Source organism: Notechis scutatus, chromosome 14 (genome assembly GCF_049901735.1).
Source record: "Notechis scutatus isolate UNSWTSFEM ecotype Mainland chromosome 14, rNotScu1.2, whole genome shotgun sequence".
NCBI lineage: Eukaryota > Metazoa > Chordata > Lepidosauria > Squamata > Elapidae > Notechis > Notechis scutatus.
This window is the reverse complement of record NC_142022.1, coordinates 9,466,988-9,489,038: the sequence shown is the minus strand read 5'-3', so window position 1 is coordinate 9,489,038 and position 22,051 is coordinate 9,466,988. Positions and strand designations below refer to the sequence as shown.

The window sequence follows — 22,051 nt, the reverse complement described above, 5'->3', positions numbered from 1 at the left end:
TCTTAAAATTGGGAATTCTGGGAATTGAAGTCCACTTAAGGAGGCTGAAGAATCCTGGGCGTTGAAGTCCACCTACCTTAAAAGCAGCCAAGGTTAAGAAACACTACATTAACATCCAACTTTGAAAGTCCTAAGGAAGCCACCAACTTGGAGATCCGTCTGACCATCCCTGGAACTTTGACCCACGGCTGGCAACCCCCATCTTCGCCTTCTTTTGGTTTCAACCACTGGCCTCTTTTCCGTTGCAGAAGTCGAATCTATTTTGGGAGGGGGGGAGCTTTGGGACAACCCCCCTCCCCCAAAAAACTTCATATCTCCAGTTTAACTTGAGAGCCACTTGGACAGAAGGAGTCCAAATTATAAGGTGGAAATATTGGGGTGGAGTCTAAGGGGCGGTGGAGGGGGGAGGGGGGGAAGAGAACAGGAAACCAGCCCTTTTGCACCATTTTAAGAGGGGTTTTTAATTTCTTTTTCTTTTTTTTTTAAATTTTTTGGCCTTGTGTTTTTGGATCTGGTTTTAAAAAAAAAAAAGGCGATGAAAGGAGGATTAAACACACACAAAAAAGTTGTTTAAATATTGCCAATTGATTATGCAGTGACCTGATTAAAAACAAATAATAATAATAATAAGCTAATTTTTGGAGAAAGGATTAAAAAAAACTTTGTAATATTTATCACTTGCAAGCTATGTTTAATAAAGAAAGGAATGGTTTATACATTTTGATGTGGCTACCCTGATGGTTTGGCTTCTTTGGAGGCTGGAATAAATTTTTTTCTCTCCTTTCACGTGACCACAATTCAGACCCTGGGCAGCTGACTCATATTTACGACGGTTGCAGTGTCCATGGGCGGGAGAGGCGTCACACCACCCCCTTTTGCGACCTGAACAAGTCAATGGAGAGGCCAGATTCACTTAACAACTGTGGCAAGCAAAGATCATAAAATGTGTTCAAACTCCACAAAGTTTAAGTTGCTTAGCAACTTAAAATTCAGGCTCGATTGTGGTCGTAAGTCGAGGACTACCTATATTTATACGTTGGAGGTTTCTGGAAAACCGGAGGGAATTGAGACGGGGAAAGAGTCCCAACCTCCAAAATGTGCATTTTAAGAAACAGTCCCACAACTCACAGAATTGATAGATTTTCTTCCGCACACCCCCAACATAGATTTTCTTCCAGGGGTGGGATTCTACTGGTACGGACCGGTTCTATAGAACCGATAGTTACGATTCTGCGCAGTTTGGAGAACCGGCAAATCGCGGCACTGGCTGGCCCCGCCCACTTCTTACCTGGTATACACACCATCCAACTTGCCTGCTAAAGTAAGTTGCTATTTTTCCTTTTTTTTTTTCCCCCTGACCATCAGCTGTTCCAACTATCAGCTGTGCCGGGAGATTTAGATTAGCTGGAAAGCAGGAAATCATTGGATTTCTTGCTTTCTAGCTCATCTAAAAGCAGAGCTGAACCTTCCTTAGGACCGAAGCTTTTATTTTTCAGTGCAGACTCAGGCAGCAGATGGCAGAAAGGTAGATCTCTGAGTGAATCTGTGATTCTGCGAGCAACTCAATCTGCCTGCCTGCTTTGCCTGATTTTGGGTAAAAGTTGCTCTTTCTTTATAAAAAAAAAAAAAAAATTTACATACATGGTGTGTGGTGAGTTAATTTTGTGAGTTTGCTTGCAAGCAAATTTTATGTGAAAGACTCAGGCAGCAGATTGCAGAAAGATAGATCTCTGAGTAAATCTGATTCTGTGAGCAACTCAGTCTGCCTGCCTGCTTTGCCTGCTTTTGGGTAAAAGTTCTTTTTTTTTATAAAAAAATATATATTTACATCAATATTTACATGTAAGCCATGCCTAGTCAGTCACGTGACCACCAAGCCACATCCACAAATTAGGCCAAGCCCACAGAACCGGTTGTTAAGAAATTTGAATCCCACCCCTGCACACACACCCAAAGTCGAGTTTAATATCAGCCTTGGCTGATAGAGAAAAAAAATATTTAACCCCTTTTTTTTCCCCACCCCCCAAAAAAACCTAGGCTGACCAAGAACCATTTTCCTTTATTTTCTTTTTAATTTTCAACGCAGTCAAGAAGGTTTTGGTAGGTTCTGGTAGGTTCCTTTTAAAGCTTGCATCCTCGTTCCACAAACGTACATATTTTTTTAAAACTCCATTTTTAGGTTCAAAAGCATTTGCTCACCTCATTTGATACTAGCCATTTTATTCTCTTTATCCACAATGATTCAAGGGCAGGAGGGCCACTTTCCAAGTCTCTCTCCCTCCCCCCTCCCCCCCATTTTCAACCCTAATTAAAGTATTTAAAGAGATGATGATCCGAGATTAAAAAATAAGATTCGGTTATTTTCTTAAAAGGTTTGCAGTCAACACTTCCGCACCGTCGGGGGGAAATAAGTCCGCAGAAGATCGTGAGCAGCAGCAATCTCCTTACAAGGTACCTTTTGGTCAACAGGTACAAAAGGATGGGTCTTAGTTCTATCTCCAAAATAGAGCTATGGACCATCCAACCTCATGAGAAGCCATCCATGGTCCTTGGGAGTTGACTCTGGCCCTTGAACCACTGTCTGCGCTTCTGTGCGTTGGGAAGCAGCTGATATTTGAGGAAAACAAAGATCAAACTCAATTTTCAGCTAAGGGGGGAGAAAACCCCATAGTTTTGCCTAAGGCACTAGAATAATCTGAAGGAAAAGCTTTGGGAAAGAAAATTCAACTTTGGGGTAGGGAAAGGAAGGGGGCGGGAGGCATTTTGGTTGTAGTTGTTAGAGAAGAAACTTAGAATGGAAAGGAGGTAGGAATGAACTTCTATCTAATATTCTTTCTTTTTTCAACAATTTTTTTTTTGGAAAGGTACAAACTGAATCTGTGAACATTCTTTGAGTCCTAGTCTTTCTCTCTCTCTCCCTTCTGTTTTCTTTCTTAATTTCCTTTTGAGGAAGCGTAGAAAGACCGAACGAAAGATAAGGGCACCACCGATGGACCAAGAAAGCTGTAGGCACCTTCTCCAAGAACCAACCTCCCTCCAATTTCTCTTCCTGTCCTTGATTTCGCTCTAGCTCTTGTGACTTTTTCCAAATGTTGGCCCATCTTCACATTTGGTTACCCCGAGAACGCCACCTGGCACTCCCTTAAGGACCAAGATGGATTCCATCGCCACCTAGAAGCAGGTGTTTAGGTGGGACTCCCAAAGAGCTTAAGCTACAGCTGATCCCACCGGGTTGGCTTTGCTGTTTGAGAAAGAGAAGCAAAGACTAGGAAAGAAAGTTTGATTCGGGGAGAAAAGAAAGGAAAAGGGGAAAAAAAAGGAAGGGAGAATCTCTGGTGCAGCTACCATCACGAGCTTTTGAAGTCATGTCTGGATGACATCACAACAGTGAGTTGGGTTGTTCAACTGTGACTATTGGAAAAGTCACCGTTGCTACAACCAAGAGAAGTTGAAAGAGAGGGTCTCTTGCGCCCAACTTAAGGCCGCCTTTCACTGGATGAGTTTGAGCCCCCCCAAAAACCACAATCACAAGGCGGGAGGGTCTGTTGAGATGTTTCCATCAGTAGCTCAACTGCGGGACCAGAAAAGCTCTCAACCGTGACCTTCAAGCTCCATGGCTCCTGCACCAGATTCCATCTTCCCTTCCTTCTCCAGTTAAAGCTTTACATCTTTGGAAGCAGTTCGGCCATAATTTGTGTGTGTGTGTGACTCTGTGTTGTTTTACCCTCTTCAAAAAATATTTGGATAGAGACCTTATTTGTGTATATATATATATGCAATCTATATATCCAGCAAAACAAAACAAAAACACTCCACAAAAGATTCTGAAGGGAGCACCAAGGCCTCATGAGGGGACATGGTAGAAAGTTGGGGAGACTTTGGGTTTCATGATATTTGGTATGCTGGTGCCGAATTCCCAGGCACCCTGGGTGTAGAACAGCAGAACCAGGTGGTCTTCCTCCACCCCATATTATTGGGGAATATTTGGGGGGGGGTTTCGACTCCCCCCCCACATTGGCACAACTGGAGGGGGGTCCAACTTGCATCTCCATCCCAAAACGAGCCAGACGGAAGAAGGGCGAGAGAAAGCGTTCCTTCTCTCCGATTTCCATCTCTTCCTTGGAACGGTTGCTGCAGGGTCTGGAAACTTAGGGGGTCCCGTGGGAAAGGGGTCCCCATTTTTTCCTCCCCACTTTGGTGAAGAAAGAGCCAGGGTGGGGTGTGGGCGAAGTCTTATTTTGGCGGCCAGAGTGGCTGGCAAATTGAGGTAGTTTTGGCATCTTGTATCAAAAATAGACCTTCCAGGATAACGGGGGAGGGGATTGATGGCTGGATTAGACGTTTTTTGGGGTGGCGGTGTCTCCAAGAGGAGGTGAGGTGTAGTTTCTTTGGAGAGCTGTGGTGGGGTAATATGAGGGGAGGCCCAAACTCTCCGGAGTACCCCTCTGCCCCTTGGAAGACCTCTCCCCACGCCACAGTCCCGGGGCTCGCCTAACCGCTGGGCTGAGACGGAGGACAGCACTCAATGGTGACTTCAAAATGAGGACCCTCCCTGGTGGTGCCTCCTTCACACGCGGAGCTGTTCTGCAAAGACAAAACAACCACAACCAGATTGGAGCACCTCTTCGAGGTCGTCCTGTCCTCTTCTCCGTATCCCACCCCTGCGTGGTGTCTCCTTCCCAGCTCTTTGGCTTCTCCTCCAAAGCTGAGTTTCCTTCCAGACAAGGTTGAACCTCTACGGAACCTCCGTGAAATTGTCCAACCGCGATGGCTTGGTGTCCATAATGGAGGTAGTGAAGGCCAGGCTTCTCCAACACCGGAAGCCCCCTTAGAAGATCTGCGATGGAGAAGACCGGTGGCTGCAGAATATAACCTGCACACCACCAGTAAGGTTCGAACATCTGAATTTGTGTCCTGCTCCCCGGTGTAGCAAGTTGAGAGCTTCACCATTTAAGGATGGAGGAGAAGCAGCCGACATCTAGGATATTATAAGTGACCACGGAGGTTGTCCGCTTTCAACGTTGCCTTATCTAGTCCCACAACTTGTATATTTATGTGAAATTTGCCTCTAGCTCACATCCCTTGAATTCCAGAGTTTTCTAGACAGAAATGATCCTACTTTGGTCATGAGTAGAAGACCCAGCTCTCTAGAAACTGGGAAAGGGGGAAAGATTCAGGTGGAAATCCTCCATCGGAAGATCTGAAGGACCAGGTGGGGGACAGAAATTCCTGGAGAACCTCAACGTGGTCGCCAGGAGTCAAAAAAATGACTTGATGGCACCTAATACATCAATTTGAAGAGAGGTCATTTAGACCAAAGCTTGTTTTTTTTTTTTCTTAACTACATGGTGTCCCTCAAAACATGAGGGACCTCAACACCCTTCATTGATCGAGTTATTTTTCTACCTGAAACCCATCAGAAAAACCGTAGGAGTTGCAGTCCATCTGACTTGCTGGCCACCACATTTCAGAAGATTGTCCAAGGAAGGAGAACCTCTTACCTTCCCCACCACCCAACCCTGTTTTACCCTCAAGACCTTCTCCAGAACTTAGACCGGTGCAACCACCAAAATTGTCCTCACCCGAGCAACCAGCTCCATCATTTCTGGAGGTTTGGCCCTGCTGTCCGGCTTGCGCGGGTTAAGACGGGGATCCTGAGAGCTGGAAGACACCAATTCGGTTCCTTGTGGGACAGTCCAGTTTTCCTGAGGTCCTTTCTTGCAGAAAAGGCTGGCGAGGAAAACCCCAAAGGAGAGTTACGGAAGGAAGCCCCGCTGAGAGGAGAGGTTCTTGAGAGGTCTCCGCTAAGTGTCCTCAAGCAAAGAAGGGGCGGGGGGAAGGACCTGTTTCTGGCCTTTTGAGGTAAGACTGCTGCAGGGTGTGGAAGCTCCATCAAGGGCAAAGCAGAGCACGGTCATTTAAGGGATGAAAACGGGAGTCTACCAGCATTCTCTCCAGACAGATCTTGGAAGGAAGGAAAGGAAAGGAAGGAAGGGAAGGGAAGGGAAGGAAGGAAGGAAGGAAGGAAGGAAGGCGAAAGGAAGGAAAGGAAAGGAAAGGAAGAAGAAGGAAGGAAGGAAGGAAGGAAGGAAAAGAAGGAAAGGAGATGGGAAGGAAGGAAGGAAGGAAGATGAGAAGGAAGGAAGGGAATGGGAAGGAAGGAAGATGAGAAGGAAGAGAAAGGGAAAGGAAAGGAGATGGGAATGAGAAGGAAGGAAGGAAGGAAGGGAAAGGAAAGGAAGGAAGATGGGAAGGAAGGAAGATGAGAAGGAAGAGAAAGGGGAAAGGAAAGGAGATGGGAATGAGAAGGAAGGGACGAAGGAAGGAAGGAAAGAAAGGCAGATAGCAGGAAGTGAAGGAAAGGAGGCCTAAGGAAGTTGAACGAATCCAGGGCTCCTTCCAAACCCTCACCTCTTGCGGTAGCCAAACATCAGGAAGAGGACACAGAAGATAATGCACGCTATGCCAATGTGAACGCCCACCACGATGCCAGCCAGGGAAGCATCCCGATCTTGCCTGCATTGGCAAACCGAGTTGGCCTCTGTGGAGAAAGAAGATCGGGCAGGTGGGATAGACTGCCTCTGCAGAAGGAGGCTCCCACCCTGGTTAGAGATCTTGCCTCCGGCCGGGGCCGTTGCCAAGGGGTGCCCAGAGATGGTTCCCCCTCACTTGGCTGGAGGGTAGCTCTTGGTGCCAGCTCTTACCCAACCACTCCGGGTCGTCCTGGAGGGAAACGAAGCGCCGGCTGCTGTTCCCGTCCCCGTGGCTGTTGAAGGCCACGAGTCTGATCTCGTAGCTGGCCGCTGGTTCTGTGGGGAGGAGAAAGCCAGCATGGAGGCAGCCCCAGGGAGAAGCTCAAGGGGGGCAGCCTCTCCAGCTGTTGAGGGCCACAGCTGGACAACAGCGGGGGGAGAGAGAGAGAGAGATGACATAGAAATGAGAGAGAGAGGTGAGAGGTAGGTAGATTAGGTAGGTTAGGTAGGTAGGTAGATAGATAGATAGATAGATAGATAGATTAGATAGGATAGATAGATAGATAGATAGATAGATAGATAGATAGATAGATAGATAGATAGATAGATAGATACAGTTGGATGGATAGATATGGAGAGAAGGAAGGAAGGAAGGAAAGAAGGGAAGGGAGGAGCGAAGGAAAATAAATAGATGACAGAGATATGATAAAGATATAGAGGATAGATAGATAGATGATAGATAGATAGATAGATAGATAGATTAGATAGATAGATAGATAGATAGATAGATAGATAGATGATGATAGATAGATAGATAGATAGATAGATAGATAGATAATGATAGATAGATGATAGATAGATAGATAGATAGATAGATAGATAGATAGATAGATAGATGGATGGATGAAGGAAGGGAAGGGGGAGAAGGACAGGGAGAGAAAGAAGGAAGAAATAGAGATATACGTGAATAGATTGATGGATGGAAGGAGAGAAAAAGAAGGGGAGGGAAGGAAGGAAGGATAGATAAATGATAATAGATGATAGATTATCAGATAAATTGATAGATGATAGGTAGATGAGATATAGATAGATAGATAGATGAGATAGGTAGGTAGATGACAGACAAACAGATAATGGAGAGGAGGAGGGGGAGAAAAAGGGGAAGGAAAAAGAGAAAAGGGAGGAAGGAAGGGACAGACAGCTTCTCTTTGCAAAGCAGGGCCAATCGGCACACAGATTGTGACGCAGAAATCCCCATGCTCAGGAGCAGGCGCATGGGTTGCGTGGTGTCTCCAGCTGAGCCCAAAGCCAGCGCCAATCCACCTCCCTCTCTCCCTCCACCAGCACTGCCCCTTTGAGGGGGGCACCTGTCCTGGCACAGGTGGGAGTTTCCAGAGTCTTGGAAAGAGGCTGCTGCCTCGGAGCCGGTGCCACCTGGGCGCCGTTCGCAAGGCCCGCTCCGCCCTCCCGGAAGAATGGAGAACCCACCCAGGTTGCCATAGAGGAAGGAGTTGGCCATGCCAGGCAAGATCTGAGGCGCCTCGTAGTGGGTGCTGGGCAGCTTCCGGAGGTACAGCTTGAATCCTTCGATCCCGCCGGGCGTCGAGGGCGGCTCCCAAAACACCTGGACGGAGCTGATGTTCAGGATCTTGGTGAAGAAGGTCAAGGCAGCTGGGACTAGGGAGAGGAGAACAAGCAGTGACCCTCCTCCTCCTCCTCTCCACAAACCCTACTCCTTTCTAGCACTGATGATGTTGCCTAGTTGGGTAACGAAACATCTGCAAACGTCAGAGAGCACTCAAGGACCCCACAGTCCTCCTCCTCCTTCCTTCCTCTTCCTCCTTCCTCCTCCTCTTCCTCCTCCTTCCTTCTTCCCTTCCTCCTCCTCCTCCTCTCCACAAACCCTACTCCTTTCTAGCACTGATGATGTTACCTAGCTGGGTGGGTCACGAAACGTCTGCAAGGAAACAACCAAGCTCAGAGACCACCAAGGATCCCTCACTTTTCTCCTCCTCCTCCTCTCCCCAAACCCAACTCCCCTCGTAGCCCTGATGCTGTGACCTAGCTGGGTCGTGAAATGCCTGCCAGCCAGCCAGAGAAAGAGAGAGCACCAAGGACCCCACAGGTTCAACCCCGAGCTACAAATCTTCCCCTTCCCCGTTAGTGAGACTTACCACTGCCCAGCGTGGTGGCCAGGATGGGCTGGGAGTCTTGGCTGGCCCCCAGGGGGGAATAAGCCTTCAGGTAGACGGAGTACGTGGTGAAGGGCTCAAGGTTGCCGAAGACGTGGTGGAAAGTATTTTTGCTCACCGCCTCCTGCAGCTCGTGGCTGTCCGACTCTGCAGAGGGAACCCAAAGGAGAGAGATTACAGATAGACAAGAGTTGGAAGGGACCTTGGAGGTCCTCTAGTCCGACCCCCCCCGCCGCCCTCAAATATTGGAAGACTGTTCTCCTGTCTCCCCAGGTCCTTCTCTTCCCTAGACTAGCCAGGCCCAGTTCCCAGCGTGGCTTGGTGGGCGTGGCAGGGGAAAGTTACTGCCAAGTCCCCTTTCCCTCCCCACCCCGCTCACCTGCTTTCCAGGTCCGTTCTCCCGAGTCAAGGCAACCAAAGAAGACCCAGCCAATCAGCTGGAACTCAGGAGGGGGGAGTATAGATGGGGTTGGCGGGGCCACTCAGAGGCGGCATTGGCTGGTTCTCCGAACTACTCAAAATTTCCTCGCAACCGGTTCGCGAGAACCGGTCCAAACCGGCTGAATCCCATCTCTGCTCCAGTCCCCTCATCCTCTTGGTGAAACTTAGAGAAGCCGAGAAGCTGCCGGCGGGATGGGGAACCCCAGAGATTTGGGGAGAAGGGGCAGGAGTAGGCTAGAAGGAACCCCCCCCCCACACACACACACACACACACCAAGGCCGGTCTCACCTCCTGCCTTCCGGAAATGCAGAACGTAGCCGATGATGGATTCGGTGACCTCCCGGGACGGCTCCTGCCAGGACACCCGGATGGAGGTGGTGGAGAGGGCGACGGCTTGCACCCCTTCTGGCGAACTGGGCAGCTCCTTGGAGAGGGCCACTGCCAGCCGGGCGCTGGCCTGGTTGGTGCCCGCGCTGTTCTCCGCGATACACTGGTAGATGGCCTCGTCGTCGGAGGTGATGCCCTGGATCATCAGGGTGCTGCGGGAGGACAGAAAATAAAAAGAGAGTCACTGGGGTGGAAGGGAGCTTCAAGGCCATCTAGTCCAACCCGCTACTCAAGGAGGAGATCCTCTACCATTCCAGACAAACGGCTGTCTAGTCTCTTCTTAAAAGACTCCAGGGATGGGGAAGGAAGGAAGGAAGGAAGGAGACTGTGGATGGATGGATGGATGGATGGAAGGAAGGAAGGAAGGAAGGAAGGAAGGAAGGAAATTGTGGATGGATGGAAGGAAGGAAGGAAGGAAGGAAGGAAGGAAGGAAGGAAGGAAGGAAGGAAGGAAGGAAAGATGATGGATGGAAGGAAGGAAAGAGATGATGGATGGAAGGAAGGAAGGAGATGATGGATGGAAGGAAGGAAGGAGATTGTGGATGGATGGAAGGAAGGATGGAAGGAAGGAAGGAGATGATGGATGGATGGTAGGAAGGACAGAATAACAGCTGAAAGGGACCTTTGAGGCCATCTAGTCCAAAAGCAGAAGATCTACTATTCCAGAGAAACCGCTGTCCAGTCTCTTCTTAATAGCCTTCCAGGGATGGAGAAGGAAGGAAGGAAGGACAGAATAACAGAGCCTGGAAGGGACCCTGGAGGTCCTGTAGTCCAACCGGTTGCGGAAAGTTTCGAAGCCCACCCCTGCCTCAGGCCTAACTGGGCGGTCTGTTTAGCATCCGTGGGAACGCGGATGCTTCGCCAGCGACTGTGTCCACCCCCTCTTGGGTTCAACGCTTTTGAGCCCCTGCAGGGGGGAGGCCTGGACCTGTTGTTGTGGGTCAGCTTGATGTTGTCGCCGGGGGCCAGGACTTTCCCGTTCTTCAGCCAGACCAGGTGAGGCTCGGGCACCCCCTGTGCCACGCAGGTGAAGATGGCGCTGGTGCCCAGCGTTTTGGAAAGAGACTGAGGCCACTGCACAAACTCCGGCGGTGCTGAGAGAGAGACCCACAAAAAAAAAAAAAAAATCAGGGAAGAAGTGAAAAGACCTGGTTGCAAAGAACGAGGAAAGCTCATCCGTCCGGTTTTCACCTTCAAGTTCCTAGTCCTCTGCACAAAACCAGTCGAAACAAGCCGAGGGGACCATCCGCCCGTCCGTCCCCCTCTGCCTGCCTCTAAACCTTCATGGCTATCCTTGTCAAGGCGGACTAGGAGGTCGAAAACCGCTGCTCTGAGATAAGACTGCTCCTGCACGAGGAAGTTCTACCTCTCGGTCGAGACTCAAGAAACCACACTATTCAACAGCAGGCCGTGGAGAGAGAGAGAAAAGGGACTTTGGATTTTCACACTTAATGACCGTTGCGGCGTCCTCGCGGTTACGTGATCAACATTCGGATGCTCCTGTTTCCGACGGTTGGCGCGTCCGGAGTTCGCACTGATCCCTCTTTGGCGACCTTCTGACCAGCGGAGTCAGATTCCCTGAACGACCGTGTCCCTCTCTTTAACAACATGACTCGCTTAACAACCGCGGCACGAAAGCTTGTAAAATGAAGGGGCGCAAAACTCAACACCGTTTCAGGTCAATGTTGGATTCCATGGTGCTTGTATGTCCAGGACAACCCGAGTTTCGGGCAGGAGGAGTTGCTCCTCTCGGTGCCAGCAGGGGGCAGCAACATCCCTCCGATCTGGGCTTGCACCCCATAGCTGGGGGGGTAGGTCTCAGCTTGGGAGACCGGTCCAGAGGCAGATGCCCCTCGGTGTCCAGGGGAGAAAAACAAAATTAAAAGGAGCTTTACAGTTCCCGTCTCCACGTCCTGCATCTCATTAGCTCTCCAAAAGGCTGGGAAAAGAGCAGTGGGATTTCTTTCTTTTTTTCCCCTCCCCTTTTAAAGCCCCAACCTCAGCCTTGACCCCAAACAAAGAGAGAGACCCCTCCCCTTTCATTTCGTGTCCTCTCTCTTCTTGGAAAGAAAGCAAGCGAGCGAAAAGAGACAGACAGACCGAAAATAGCTTTTGTTGGCCAGAGTACTCTAGGGAACGCAAGCATGGAAATGAGGAGGGGGGATTTGAACTCTAACCTCTCCCCACCCCTTCCTCTTCTCCCTATGGCTCCCCCAAGTGTTTCCCCCCTTCTCCACCAGCCTTTTTGCGACTCTTATCACCCCACCATTTTTTTGCCATCGCGACCCCGAAAACTGCGGGCGCTAAGAGTTTGCTTGCAGGAAAAGAGACAGGAGGAAAATTGGGAGTTTCCCAGGAATCTGGGACCTGAACTGACACCCCCTCCCCACATACACACACACAAAGGAACAGCCCCACAAATTAGGGGGTAAGGGATCTGGGTGGCCGAGAGGGAAGCAAAAGAGGTCCCCGTTATGTCTCCTCGGCTTAAATTGCTGTGTTTTATGTCGGCGGATTTGATATTTTTCCAAATTGAATCCAGACTTCTGGGTTTGGGGGCGGTGGGCTTGAGCCCACCTTCAAAGGCTCCCCAATTGTCCTCCAGACCATTTAGGAAGGGGGAGTCTGGGCTGGAGAGGGTGGGTGGGAGAGAGAGCTGACCTTTGACCCCTTGGGAAAGCCAAGGGTGCCACTCTCGGCTGAGATGCAAATTTTGGCTCGTCTGGTGGGCTCCGGTGCTGCCCCGCCGTGCAACCAACCTCCAGAGTGAGGGAGTTTCCCCCTCCCCAAATTCCTCCCTCCTCTTTCTCCGAGGAGATCCGCTCCCAAATTCAACCGCTGCTCCCCCGATTTGGAACACACAGCCCCCTCACTTCTCGTCCTCCAGAGAAGAAGGCTGCACGGCATCCATCATCCACCTTCCTTTGTCGTCCCCCAGCCCCATAGGTCACTCCATCGATCGTCCCCCCCACCCCTCCAATCTCTTTATCGGAGCAACCCCCCCCCCAAAAAATCGATGGCTGCCAGAGGGCAAGTGGAGAAATGGCCGGGTGTTTGTCCTTAATGCTTGAACGAGAATGGCGAGCAGGAAGAGTGAAACTAGGTTTAATAGCAGTGACTGTGAGGGGGATTTTGGAGTCTTAGTGGACAACCAGCTAAATAGGAGCCAGCCGTGTGCAGCAGCCGCCAAAAAAGCCAATGTGATCCTAAGTTGCATTAACAGAGGGATACAATCGAGGTCAAGGGAGGTACTAATGCCACTCTATAAAGCCTTAGTAAGGCCACATCTAGAGTATATCATCCAGTTTTGGTCACCACACTATAAAAAAAGATGTTGAGACTCTAGAAAAAGTGCAGAGAAGAGCAACCAGGATGATGAGGGGATTGGAGGCTAAAACATACGATGGATGGTTGCAGGAACTGGGCCTGGCTAGTCTAGGGAAGGGAAGGACCAGGGGAGACAGGAGAGCATCTTCCAATAGTTGAGGGGCTGCCCAAGAGAGGAGGAGGGGGTCAACCCATTTTCCAAAGCACCTTTGAAAGCCAGACAAGGAATAATGGATGGAAGCTGACCAAGGAGAGATTCAACCTGGAAACAAGGATAAACTTTCTGACAGTGAGAGCCATCAACCCATGGAACAAAAGTTGCCCTCGGAAGTTGTGGAAGCTTCATCCCTGGAGGCTTTCAAGAAGAGATTGGACTCCCATCTGTCAGAAATGGTGTAGGGTCTCCCTCTTGGATGGGGGGGGGGTTGGACTAGATGACCTACAAGGTCCCTTCCAATTCTGATTATTATCTGTTATCTGTTAAGGGCGGAGAGATAGAGTAAGTCCAAGACTAACTGGTAACCCTGGAGGTGCTGACACCAACCGTACAGGTAGCTTACATCCGGTTGCTTAGCAACCATTCAACCCTACAACAGACTCCTTGTGAGCTACCGCATCTTGCAGAGGGATACAATCAAGATCTGAGCAGGGGTGGGTGGGCTAAAAGACCTTCCAAGGTCCCTTTCGTCAACTCCATTATGACCTTATGACTTATGACCCAATTCCGAAGATCTGAAGGCCACCCCAAGTTTCTGGTCTTTGCCCGTTAATCTAAAGCTGGGTCCAACCGACCTCCCCGGTGAGCCAAAATGTGGAAGACGTCTTACCTTGAACCATGAGGATGCCTTGTGCTGTGCGGCGCACCCGAGTGCCGGGACGGTTGGCGGCACAGACGTACACCCCGGCGTGCTTCACCGACACATCCGAGATCATGAGGTTGCCGGTTCCGAGCACTTGAATCCCTTCCACGCCAATGGAACGCCCGTCTACGGGGAAGAAGACAATCCGGTCGGAGTGTTGGAGGTCTCTCTCAGCCCTGTTCGGACCCAAACCTTGTTCCAAGGAAACCAACCCCAAATGGAGGTAACAGCAAAACCTTTGAATGATTGATTCTTTGTGAATGACGTTCCTTCCCGGTTAAAAGGCTGTTTCAAACTAATTGTCAAGAAGGAGCCTTGCCGAGGGGGTGCAAGGCTGCCAAGAACACCAGATAAAGTCGCCAAGAAGTATTTCAAAACGCAAAGAGTCTCCAAACACAAACTAAGAGAGTCCGAACGTCCACCAGGCTTGAGCGCAAAAACTTCTTTGCTTCCTGCAAAGAACTCCGGTTTCTCAGCTGGCTTTTAGCTCTTAAGGGAGGGGCCATTACCTTGCAGCCTTACTCCCGAGTCGCCCTTGCTGCTCTTTCCTTCGAGCAGCCCTGCACGTACACGCACTGGGCACAGGCTCCTCGGGAAACTCTTCCTCACTGCTGCCAGCCTCCACAATCTCTGAAGGCAGCACTCCACTCCCTGATGGTCCTGGCCCCATCCCTGCATTACACGCAGGGCCCCTCATCTGAGTCCTCACTCTCCGAGACCTCAGCCGTCCACACCTGCCGCCGGCAAACCAACAACACCCTCTTCTCCTTGGCTACTTCCTTTGGGTACGCTTCTGACCTTCTCGGAAATCCTTCCCCATGCCATCGTCCCGTTCCCCTCCACCATGATGGTCTTCCTCAGCATCCCCCCGCTCACCCAGACGACTCCAGGACACGATAGGGGCGAGGGTTCCCCGTAGCGATACACTCGAGGATAGCCGTCTGGTGTACCGTAATGGTCAGATTCTGGGGTCCTGACAAGATGACCGGCTCTTTAAAGACCTTGGGCACAGACACTGAATAAAAAAAGCACAAGATGAGAACCTTGAGGCCCGTCCAACTTCTTTTGGGGTGAGGGGTACAGAGCCTCTCCCCTCCCCATGCGACGAGAAAGCGAGACAATCTTCGTGACCAACAGGACAACCCTCGCTCGATTGGTATTCCCCGTAAATAAGACCAGCGCTTCCCAGCTCGGCTCACTCTGCGTCCCTTCCCGAAATAGCCATCCATTCACCAGGTGAGTCCACCTGCCTAGCATGAGTTCCACCCACCCACCAACCCCCTGGTGCTCACTGCTGATGCTCAGCGCGGCCTCCTGGCTGTAGCGAGTGTTGGCAATGTTTCTCGCCACGCAACGATAGGTTCCCACATCGGATTGTCTCACGCCGGTGATCTGGAGAATGCCAGCGGGCAGAAGGGTAAATCTGAACGAAACGAGAAGACGGAAAGGTGGTGCAGGTGTTGTTTTGTGTGTTTGTGTCTGTGTAGATTTCCAGGCATTGGTAGCATATAGTTTCCCACATCCCAAGTTTTTTTTTCTCTGGCACTACAACGGTTCTGTGGGCTTGGTGCGTGTGGCAGGGGAAGGATACCGTAAAATCTCCAGTCAGAGGCGGTATTTGCTGGTTCTCCAAACGACTCAAAATATCCAGTACCGGTTCTCCAGAACTGGTCAGTACCTGCTGAATACCACCTCTTGACTGAGAATATATCTGCTAAGCAAAACTCCTCATTGGTGACAGGAAGGGCATCTGGCCAGTAAACTCCGGCTAGCTCCATTCATTTGCCCAGATTCCACCCTGCAAGGGATTACAGGGTCGTTAAAAGAGGAGGAGGAGGATAAAATGGCTGTCCTGCTGGAGCGGTATTTCTTGCGCCTCCCCCCCCCCCCCAAATTCTACTCCAGCAGATCCTCTTAAATATCCAAGTTTTTAAAAAATTAAAAAAACAATTAAAACATCGGTGTCCCCGTTAGCGTCTAAACAGATACAGTTATTGCTCGACTTAACAACGTGACTCTCCTACCATTTTCCTTGGCGCACCATCAACACCGCCACGGCCCTACAAAGCTCACCGATAATCCTCGGTCAACGGTGTCGTCCGATTGTGTTCCCACGTTATGGTGGCTTCCGGGACACCCTGGATGAGACACTGGAACCGGGCGACGCCACCCTCTTCGACCGACATCGATTCCGGGTGCATGTGGAACTTGGATAACGCTTGAAGGGAGGAGCGACAGGCAGCGATGGTCAGGGTTTTGAGCCGAGCCTTGCGATCTTATTAGCGGCTCGTCTACAGCTTGTCTACTGCAAAGTGGCCCAGATGGGGCTGCCCTCGAGGGATGTTCTGAACTTGTAGCCAAGGTTGGTTAGAACGATTTTCCTGGATGACGGTTTGAGAAACTGGAAAATCCATCTAGAGTTTAAATTGTTTAACAAGCCTCATTCAAGATGCTCGATTTCTAAGCTCTTAAATCAGGGTTTCCCAACCGTGGCAACTTTAAGATATCCCTCCTCCCTCCCTCCCTCCCTTCCTCCTTTCCTCTCCTTTCCATTTTTTTCCTTTCCTTCCCTTTGTTGACTTCCTTCTTCATTTTCTGTCCTTTCTTTTTCTCCTTCCTTCTTTTTCTCTTCTTCTATACCTACCTGTCCTTCCTTCTCTTTTTCCCTTTCTTGTCCTCCTTCCCTGTCTCCTCTTTTCCCCTTCCCCCATCCCTCCCTCCTTTCTCTGCCTCCCACTCTTCCTTCCTTCTTTCCTTCCCTTTCTCCCTCTTTCCCTTCCGCTCTTTCCATCTTCCTTCCCTCTCCCTCCTTCCCTCCCACTTTTCTGTTTCCCTTCCCCTCTATTTCCTTCTGCCTGCCTGCCTTCTCATTTTCCTTCCTTCTTTCCTTCCTTCCTTCCTTTTCCTTCTTCAAACTTTCCAGTGGGAAGGTTTCCTTCCTTTTTCTTGACTTCCTTTATTTTCCTTCCTTTTTTTCTCCCTCCTCCCTTTTCTCTTTTATCCCTTTCTGCCCTTCCTTTCCCTTTCTTGTCCCTCCTTCCTTCCCTATCTCCTCTTTTCCCTTTCCTCCCTTTTCTATTCCTTCCTCCCTTCTCTCCCTCCCACTCTTCTTCCTTCCTTCCCTTTCTCTCTCTTTCCCTTCCACTCTTTTCATCTTCCTTCCCTCTCTCCCTCCTTCCCTCCCACCTTTCTCTATTTACCTTCCCCTCTTCTGCCTGCCTGCCTTCTCATCTTCCTTCCTTCCTTCCTTCCTTCCTTCCTTCCTTCCTTCCTTCCTTCCTTCCTTCCTTCCTTCCTTCCTTCCTTCCTTCCTTCCTTCCTTCCTTCCTTCCTTCCTTCCTTCCTTCCTCAAACTTTCCAGGGGGAAGGTTGCCAACATGCAGATAGTGAAAATCTGGAGACTGACTGGCAATCTGGATCCGAGCCTTGCGGCTGACCAACAGGCCATAACAGTTCTGGGCGGTGCAGCTATATTCTCCGGCGCTGGGATTTGTGGTGTCCTCTTTCGCAGAGCCTCCCCGAGGCCTCCGGTGGACGCTGTCCAGGCGCAAAGACCCGTTGGCTGAAAGCGCGGTATGGCTGTCGTTGGAGAGGGCCACCCCATCGCGGTACCAGGTGATGTGGATGGGCGCCTCGCCTTTCACCTGGCAGTGGAGAATCAGCGGCCGATCCCGGACGGCAATCACATCACTCGGCTCCAAGACGAACGACAGCTCTGATGGGTAGGCCAGGTCTGTGGAGGGGGAGAAGGCGGCGGGATACTCCCATGTCAGTCAAGTCAGAGCAGAGTCATGGATAATTAACCCGAGTTTAGTTCTCTGAAGAACACAAGGCCCCAATAAATATGTCTTTTTTCCTTCCTTCCTTCCTTCCTTCCTTCCTTCCTTCCTTCCTTCCTTCCTTCCTTCCTTCCTTCCCATCTATTCCTTCTTTTCCTCCTTCCTTCCTTTCCTTCTTTCCCCATCTATTCTTTCCTTCCTTCCTTCCCTTCCTTCTTCCTTCCTTCCCCATCTATTCCTGCCCTCCTTCCTTCCTTCCCTTCCTTCCCTTCCTTCTTTTGTTTCTTCATTTCTTCTTTCCTTCCCCTCTCAATTCCTTCCTTCACTCCTTTCCTAATCCCCCCTTCCTTCCTCCCTCTCTTCCCCCAGTTATTGGGTGGCTCTAATTCAATTCCATCCCATTCCACTCTTCCTTATTCTGTTCTGTTCTATTCCTATTCTATTCTACTCTCTCTACTCTACTCTACTCTACTCTACTTCTTCCCTTATTCCTTATTCTATTCTATTCTACTCTACTCTACTCTCTCTACTCTACCTACTACTCTACTCTATTTCTTCCAATTCCTATTCTATTCTTCTCTATTCTATTCTACTCTATTCTACTCTATTCTATCTTCCTCTATTCTTCTCTATTCTACTCTACTCTACTCTACTCTACTCTGTTCTGTTCTATTCTATGTGCGTTAAATGCTGAAGCTTGAGAAGAGGGCTGGACTAGAAGACCTCCAAGGTCCCTTCCAACTCTGCTATTCTATACTTCCTCAAACAGATGGGAAGTGCTTGGGCTGGGATGGGAGGGGGGATGACAAAAGACCCTTTTAATCCCCTTAGGACTTGGCTTGCCTGCAGCCCCCACAGCCATGGGCCACCCCGTCTCCAAAGGAAAGTCTGCCAGTGACACTGCCCCCCCCCCCAAGGGGGGGGAAGGCGGGGCAGCAGGGATTGTGCTCCCTGGACGATGACATCTTGATGGATACTCCATTTCAACCCCGGCTTAGCAACTGGGGAGACGGACGAAGGAGGCCCCCCCCCCCGTGGAAGAGCTGTCAGTCAGCCTCACGAGGGGTAGGGGGTGGAGGGCGGAGAGGCTGGACAATGCCAGGGTCAGGAGAGGTGAAGGGGGGGCTTCGTTGGTTCGCTCCGTGGCACAATGTAGCCCACCACCCTTATCCCATCTGCCCGGCCACGTGACACACCCAGGGTGAGATGGTTCCCATGACTTGGCCCATCACTCAAGAGCCGCCTCTCCCCCCCCAACCTGCCTTCACCTCCGGCCGTCCATCCATCATGGCTCCATTCCAGCCCCCCCAGGATCAGCCAAGGGGTGCCGTGACCCCAGACCCCTCTCCCTTCCACTCTCTAACATTGGGCTGTCTTTGTACTTGGCCCCAAGTTCAGCCCCTCGTGAAATGAAGCCGCCAGAGAGGAGAATTTGGCCTGGATGGAAACGGGTTTACGGAGCAAGATGGGAGCTAAGGGGAGATTCTCCCTTGAAGAACCCAACTGGATTCCTTCCGTCAATGTCCCCCAAAATGGAATAGAATGGAATTCTTGATTGGCCAAGTGTGCTTGGACACACAAGGAATTTTTCTTGGTTCAAATGCTCTCAGTGTACATCAAGGAAAGGATACATTCATCAAGAGCCAAGAAACATAAGGTACAAACAAGGAAGGAAAGGAGGAAGGAAAGAATAGAGTAGAGTAGAGTAGAGTAGAGTAGAATATTCTTTATTGGCCAAGTGTGCTTGGACACACAAGGAATTTCCCTTGGTGCAAATGCTCTCAGTGTACATAAAGGAAAGGATACATTCATCAAGAGCCAAGAAACATAAGGTACAACAAGGAAGGAAAGGAGGAAGGAAAGAGTAGAGTAGAGTAGAGTAGAATATTCTTTATTAGCCAAGTGTGATTGGACACACAAGGAATTTCCCTTGGTGCAAATGATCTCAGTGTACATAAAAGAGACATTCGTCAAGAGTCAAAAATCACCAGGTCCAACACTTGATACTCATAGTGTACAATAAGTAATCAAATCATACTAGGAAATAGTATGGGAAATAGTATAGGAAATACTAGTCAATATAAATCGTAAGGATACAAGCGACAAAGTTACAGCCATGCAGTCACAAGTGGGAGGGGATGTGAAATGAGTGATGAGAAGATGAATAGGAACAGGAGTGCATTCCAATATTTGAGGGGCTGCCCCCAAAGAAGAGGAGAGGGGTCAACTTATTCTCCAAAGCACTTGAAACAACAGATGGAAACTCATGGAAGCAACCAACTCACCAATACTGCGGTCACGAAAACCAACAAAGAAAGAAATCAAACTATAATTTCCCCTTTTTTCCCCTTCATGGATCGTTCATACCATCTGGCTAACCCAGGCAGGGGTAGTCTGTCACTCACCTCTTCTGGTGTGTGTTTTTAATGACATACCATAAATAATAGTTGACTAGATACCCACAACATGTCTCCTACTATTGAGATGGAAGTCTGATCAATGAATAATATTGGGTTATTTGAGCACACTCAGCAAAACATACGACAATATACGACAAATCGTATATTTTGGCTGGATTTCATGCAGAATAAACTCGGGGAATTGCAGCTTGGTCTACAAACTATAGTTAGTTAAACTGGGAGCTAAAACAGCGTGCAAACTCCTTGCACGAGTTAATTCTTGGCGGGTGAAACTTTTTACGCTTCCTTGAGTGGACGAAGGCCTCTGGTCTCAGAAGCCGTCCAAGCATCGTTACTATCCTCCTATCAAACTGGGTTTCTCTTTTGCAAACCAGCTTTTTGCAGACAGGGTGGAATTTGGAGCCGAAAACAGCTTTTGCAAAGGAAAACAAATCTCGTCTTCCGAGTTGCAGAAGAAGAAATTCAGGGGCATTTAATATTCTCGCTACGGCGTGAAATTATTTAAGTGGGCTTGGTTTTTGTTTTTTTTTAAAGTATTTGGATTGAAAAAATGGTTTGTAGGGAGGGTGTCTCTCTTTGGTTGTGTGAATGTGTCACCCACTTTCTTTGATCCAATGGAGATTGATTTAAGGTTATTATAAAGAGCTTTGTTCTGGCCAGGCCAAATTCTGATTGGATTCTCATTTCAAAGAGTGAGAGAATCATAGCTCGGGATTTTAATCCCCTCGGATTTTAACATTCACTTTAATTATTATTATTATTATTTTTCAATTTACATGTTTCTGCCTATCTGGGAAGTTTCTTAATTTTTAGGAATTAAAATTGGACTAGAAAACCCCCAAGTTCCCTTCCCACTCTATTATTCTGTTTTATTCTGTTATTCTTGTTAAATAACACACAGACAGGAAAAGCAGGTGAATTCAGAATTTTTTTCTCCAACGATGTCTGAAAGGATTTTCCCGCTCACCCAGGACACTAAACTGCAGTTCAGCAAACCTCGATTCCTTCACAAACCACAATTATAACCCTGATTTTTGGAATCATTTGCAAAACAGGATTGTAAACACACAACTGCCAGCTACCTTAAATGCTGTCATTTTGGCCAAATAACCAAGCTTTAAAAACTCACATTTTTGTGAGTGGCTGCACACCGACAAAAATAACGCAAACCGTGTGGTCTGGCTGTCCATTGAAACATGCACTGAATATGTTGTGGGGTGTATGTGTGTGTGTGTGTTTTGTAACTTCTTAGAGCACGCCAGCAAAAAATATTCTGAATATTCTGGCTGACAATGCAAAATGATCAGCAAAACTTTCATCTAAATGAAATGAAATTCTTTCCTTTTGGCTCTCAGATGCTCTCTTGCTGGATTTGCTCAAAGTCAACCCGTCAGTTCTTGAAAAGCATCTAAAAAGCGAGGTTTCTCCACCCCAGATTCCATCCCCAAAGAGTATATTAGGTCTCAAAACTTTATTTTCTGCTCGATTTTCTTCCTTTTACTCCAGCGCCTCTTTGAAAACCTCCGTGAGCACTTTGCATCCTTTTGCAAATCCATTAAACCGCTATTCTTTGGGCACAATAACCCTGAGTTAAACTTTTTGGATTTTTCTGCATTCGATCTTCGGGTTGCACCCCAAATTTCCTGCTAGCTGACGACGGTCGTAATAATAATAATCATCATCATCATCATTGTACTTACCCCAGTTTTTCAGAAGCAGCAGTAGGACAATCCAGCATCTCCATGGTGGCATCGCCCGCCAACGGCTGCCTGGAGTCACCCCCAAACCCCCCGGCGATCGTGTTCCCCAAAAGCAACCCAAATCCCAGATTCCACCTGCAAACTTTCTCTGCCTGACTGAATCCCTTAAGGCAGACAGAAACAAAGAGGCCCCAACCCACCCTGCTTGGTTTTCTACTCCTCCCCGAAAAAAATAAAATATGAAATCTTTGGTCTCAACTTTTCCCCACTTGGCTGCTATCGTGGGTCTCCCTTTCTTTTGCAGCCCCCTGCCCCAAATTCTGAGGCCTTTCTCAGTCCAGGGGGGAGCTAAATTGGCCAGCTGAGAAGTCCCATTGTTTGCCCTTTGCCACCGCCGGAGTCATTGAGATAATCGGAGCAGGGTTCAAGGAGGACAAGGGGGGGATTGGCTCTGTGTGTAGGGGGAGAGAT

General features: G+C 49.1%; 1 protein-coding gene across 1 annotated transcript; it reads right to left on the bottom strand.

Annotated features, from left to right (window-relative positions):
• Positions 1 to 4,385: 4,385 nt before the first annotated feature.
• LOC113428399 (immunoglobulin superfamily DCC subclass member 3-like) lies at positions 4,386 to 21,624 on the bottom strand. Its single transcript, XM_087943724.1, is given in 16 exon segments — positions 4,386 to 4,584; positions 5,583 to 5,730; positions 6,412 to 6,541; positions 6,705 to 6,809; positions 7,962 to 8,150; positions 8,648 to 8,812; positions 9,396 to 9,646; positions 10,423 to 10,588; positions 13,649 to 13,807; positions 14,558 to 14,582; positions 14,584 to 14,696; positions 14,974 to 15,104; positions 15,755 to 15,899; positions 17,088 to 17,442; positions 18,521 to 18,635; positions 21,581 to 21,624. Coding segments are annotated over 16 exon segments (2,334 nt in total). The 3' UTR covers positions 4,386 to 4,491.
• Positions 21,625 to 22,051: the final 427 nt, after the last annotated feature.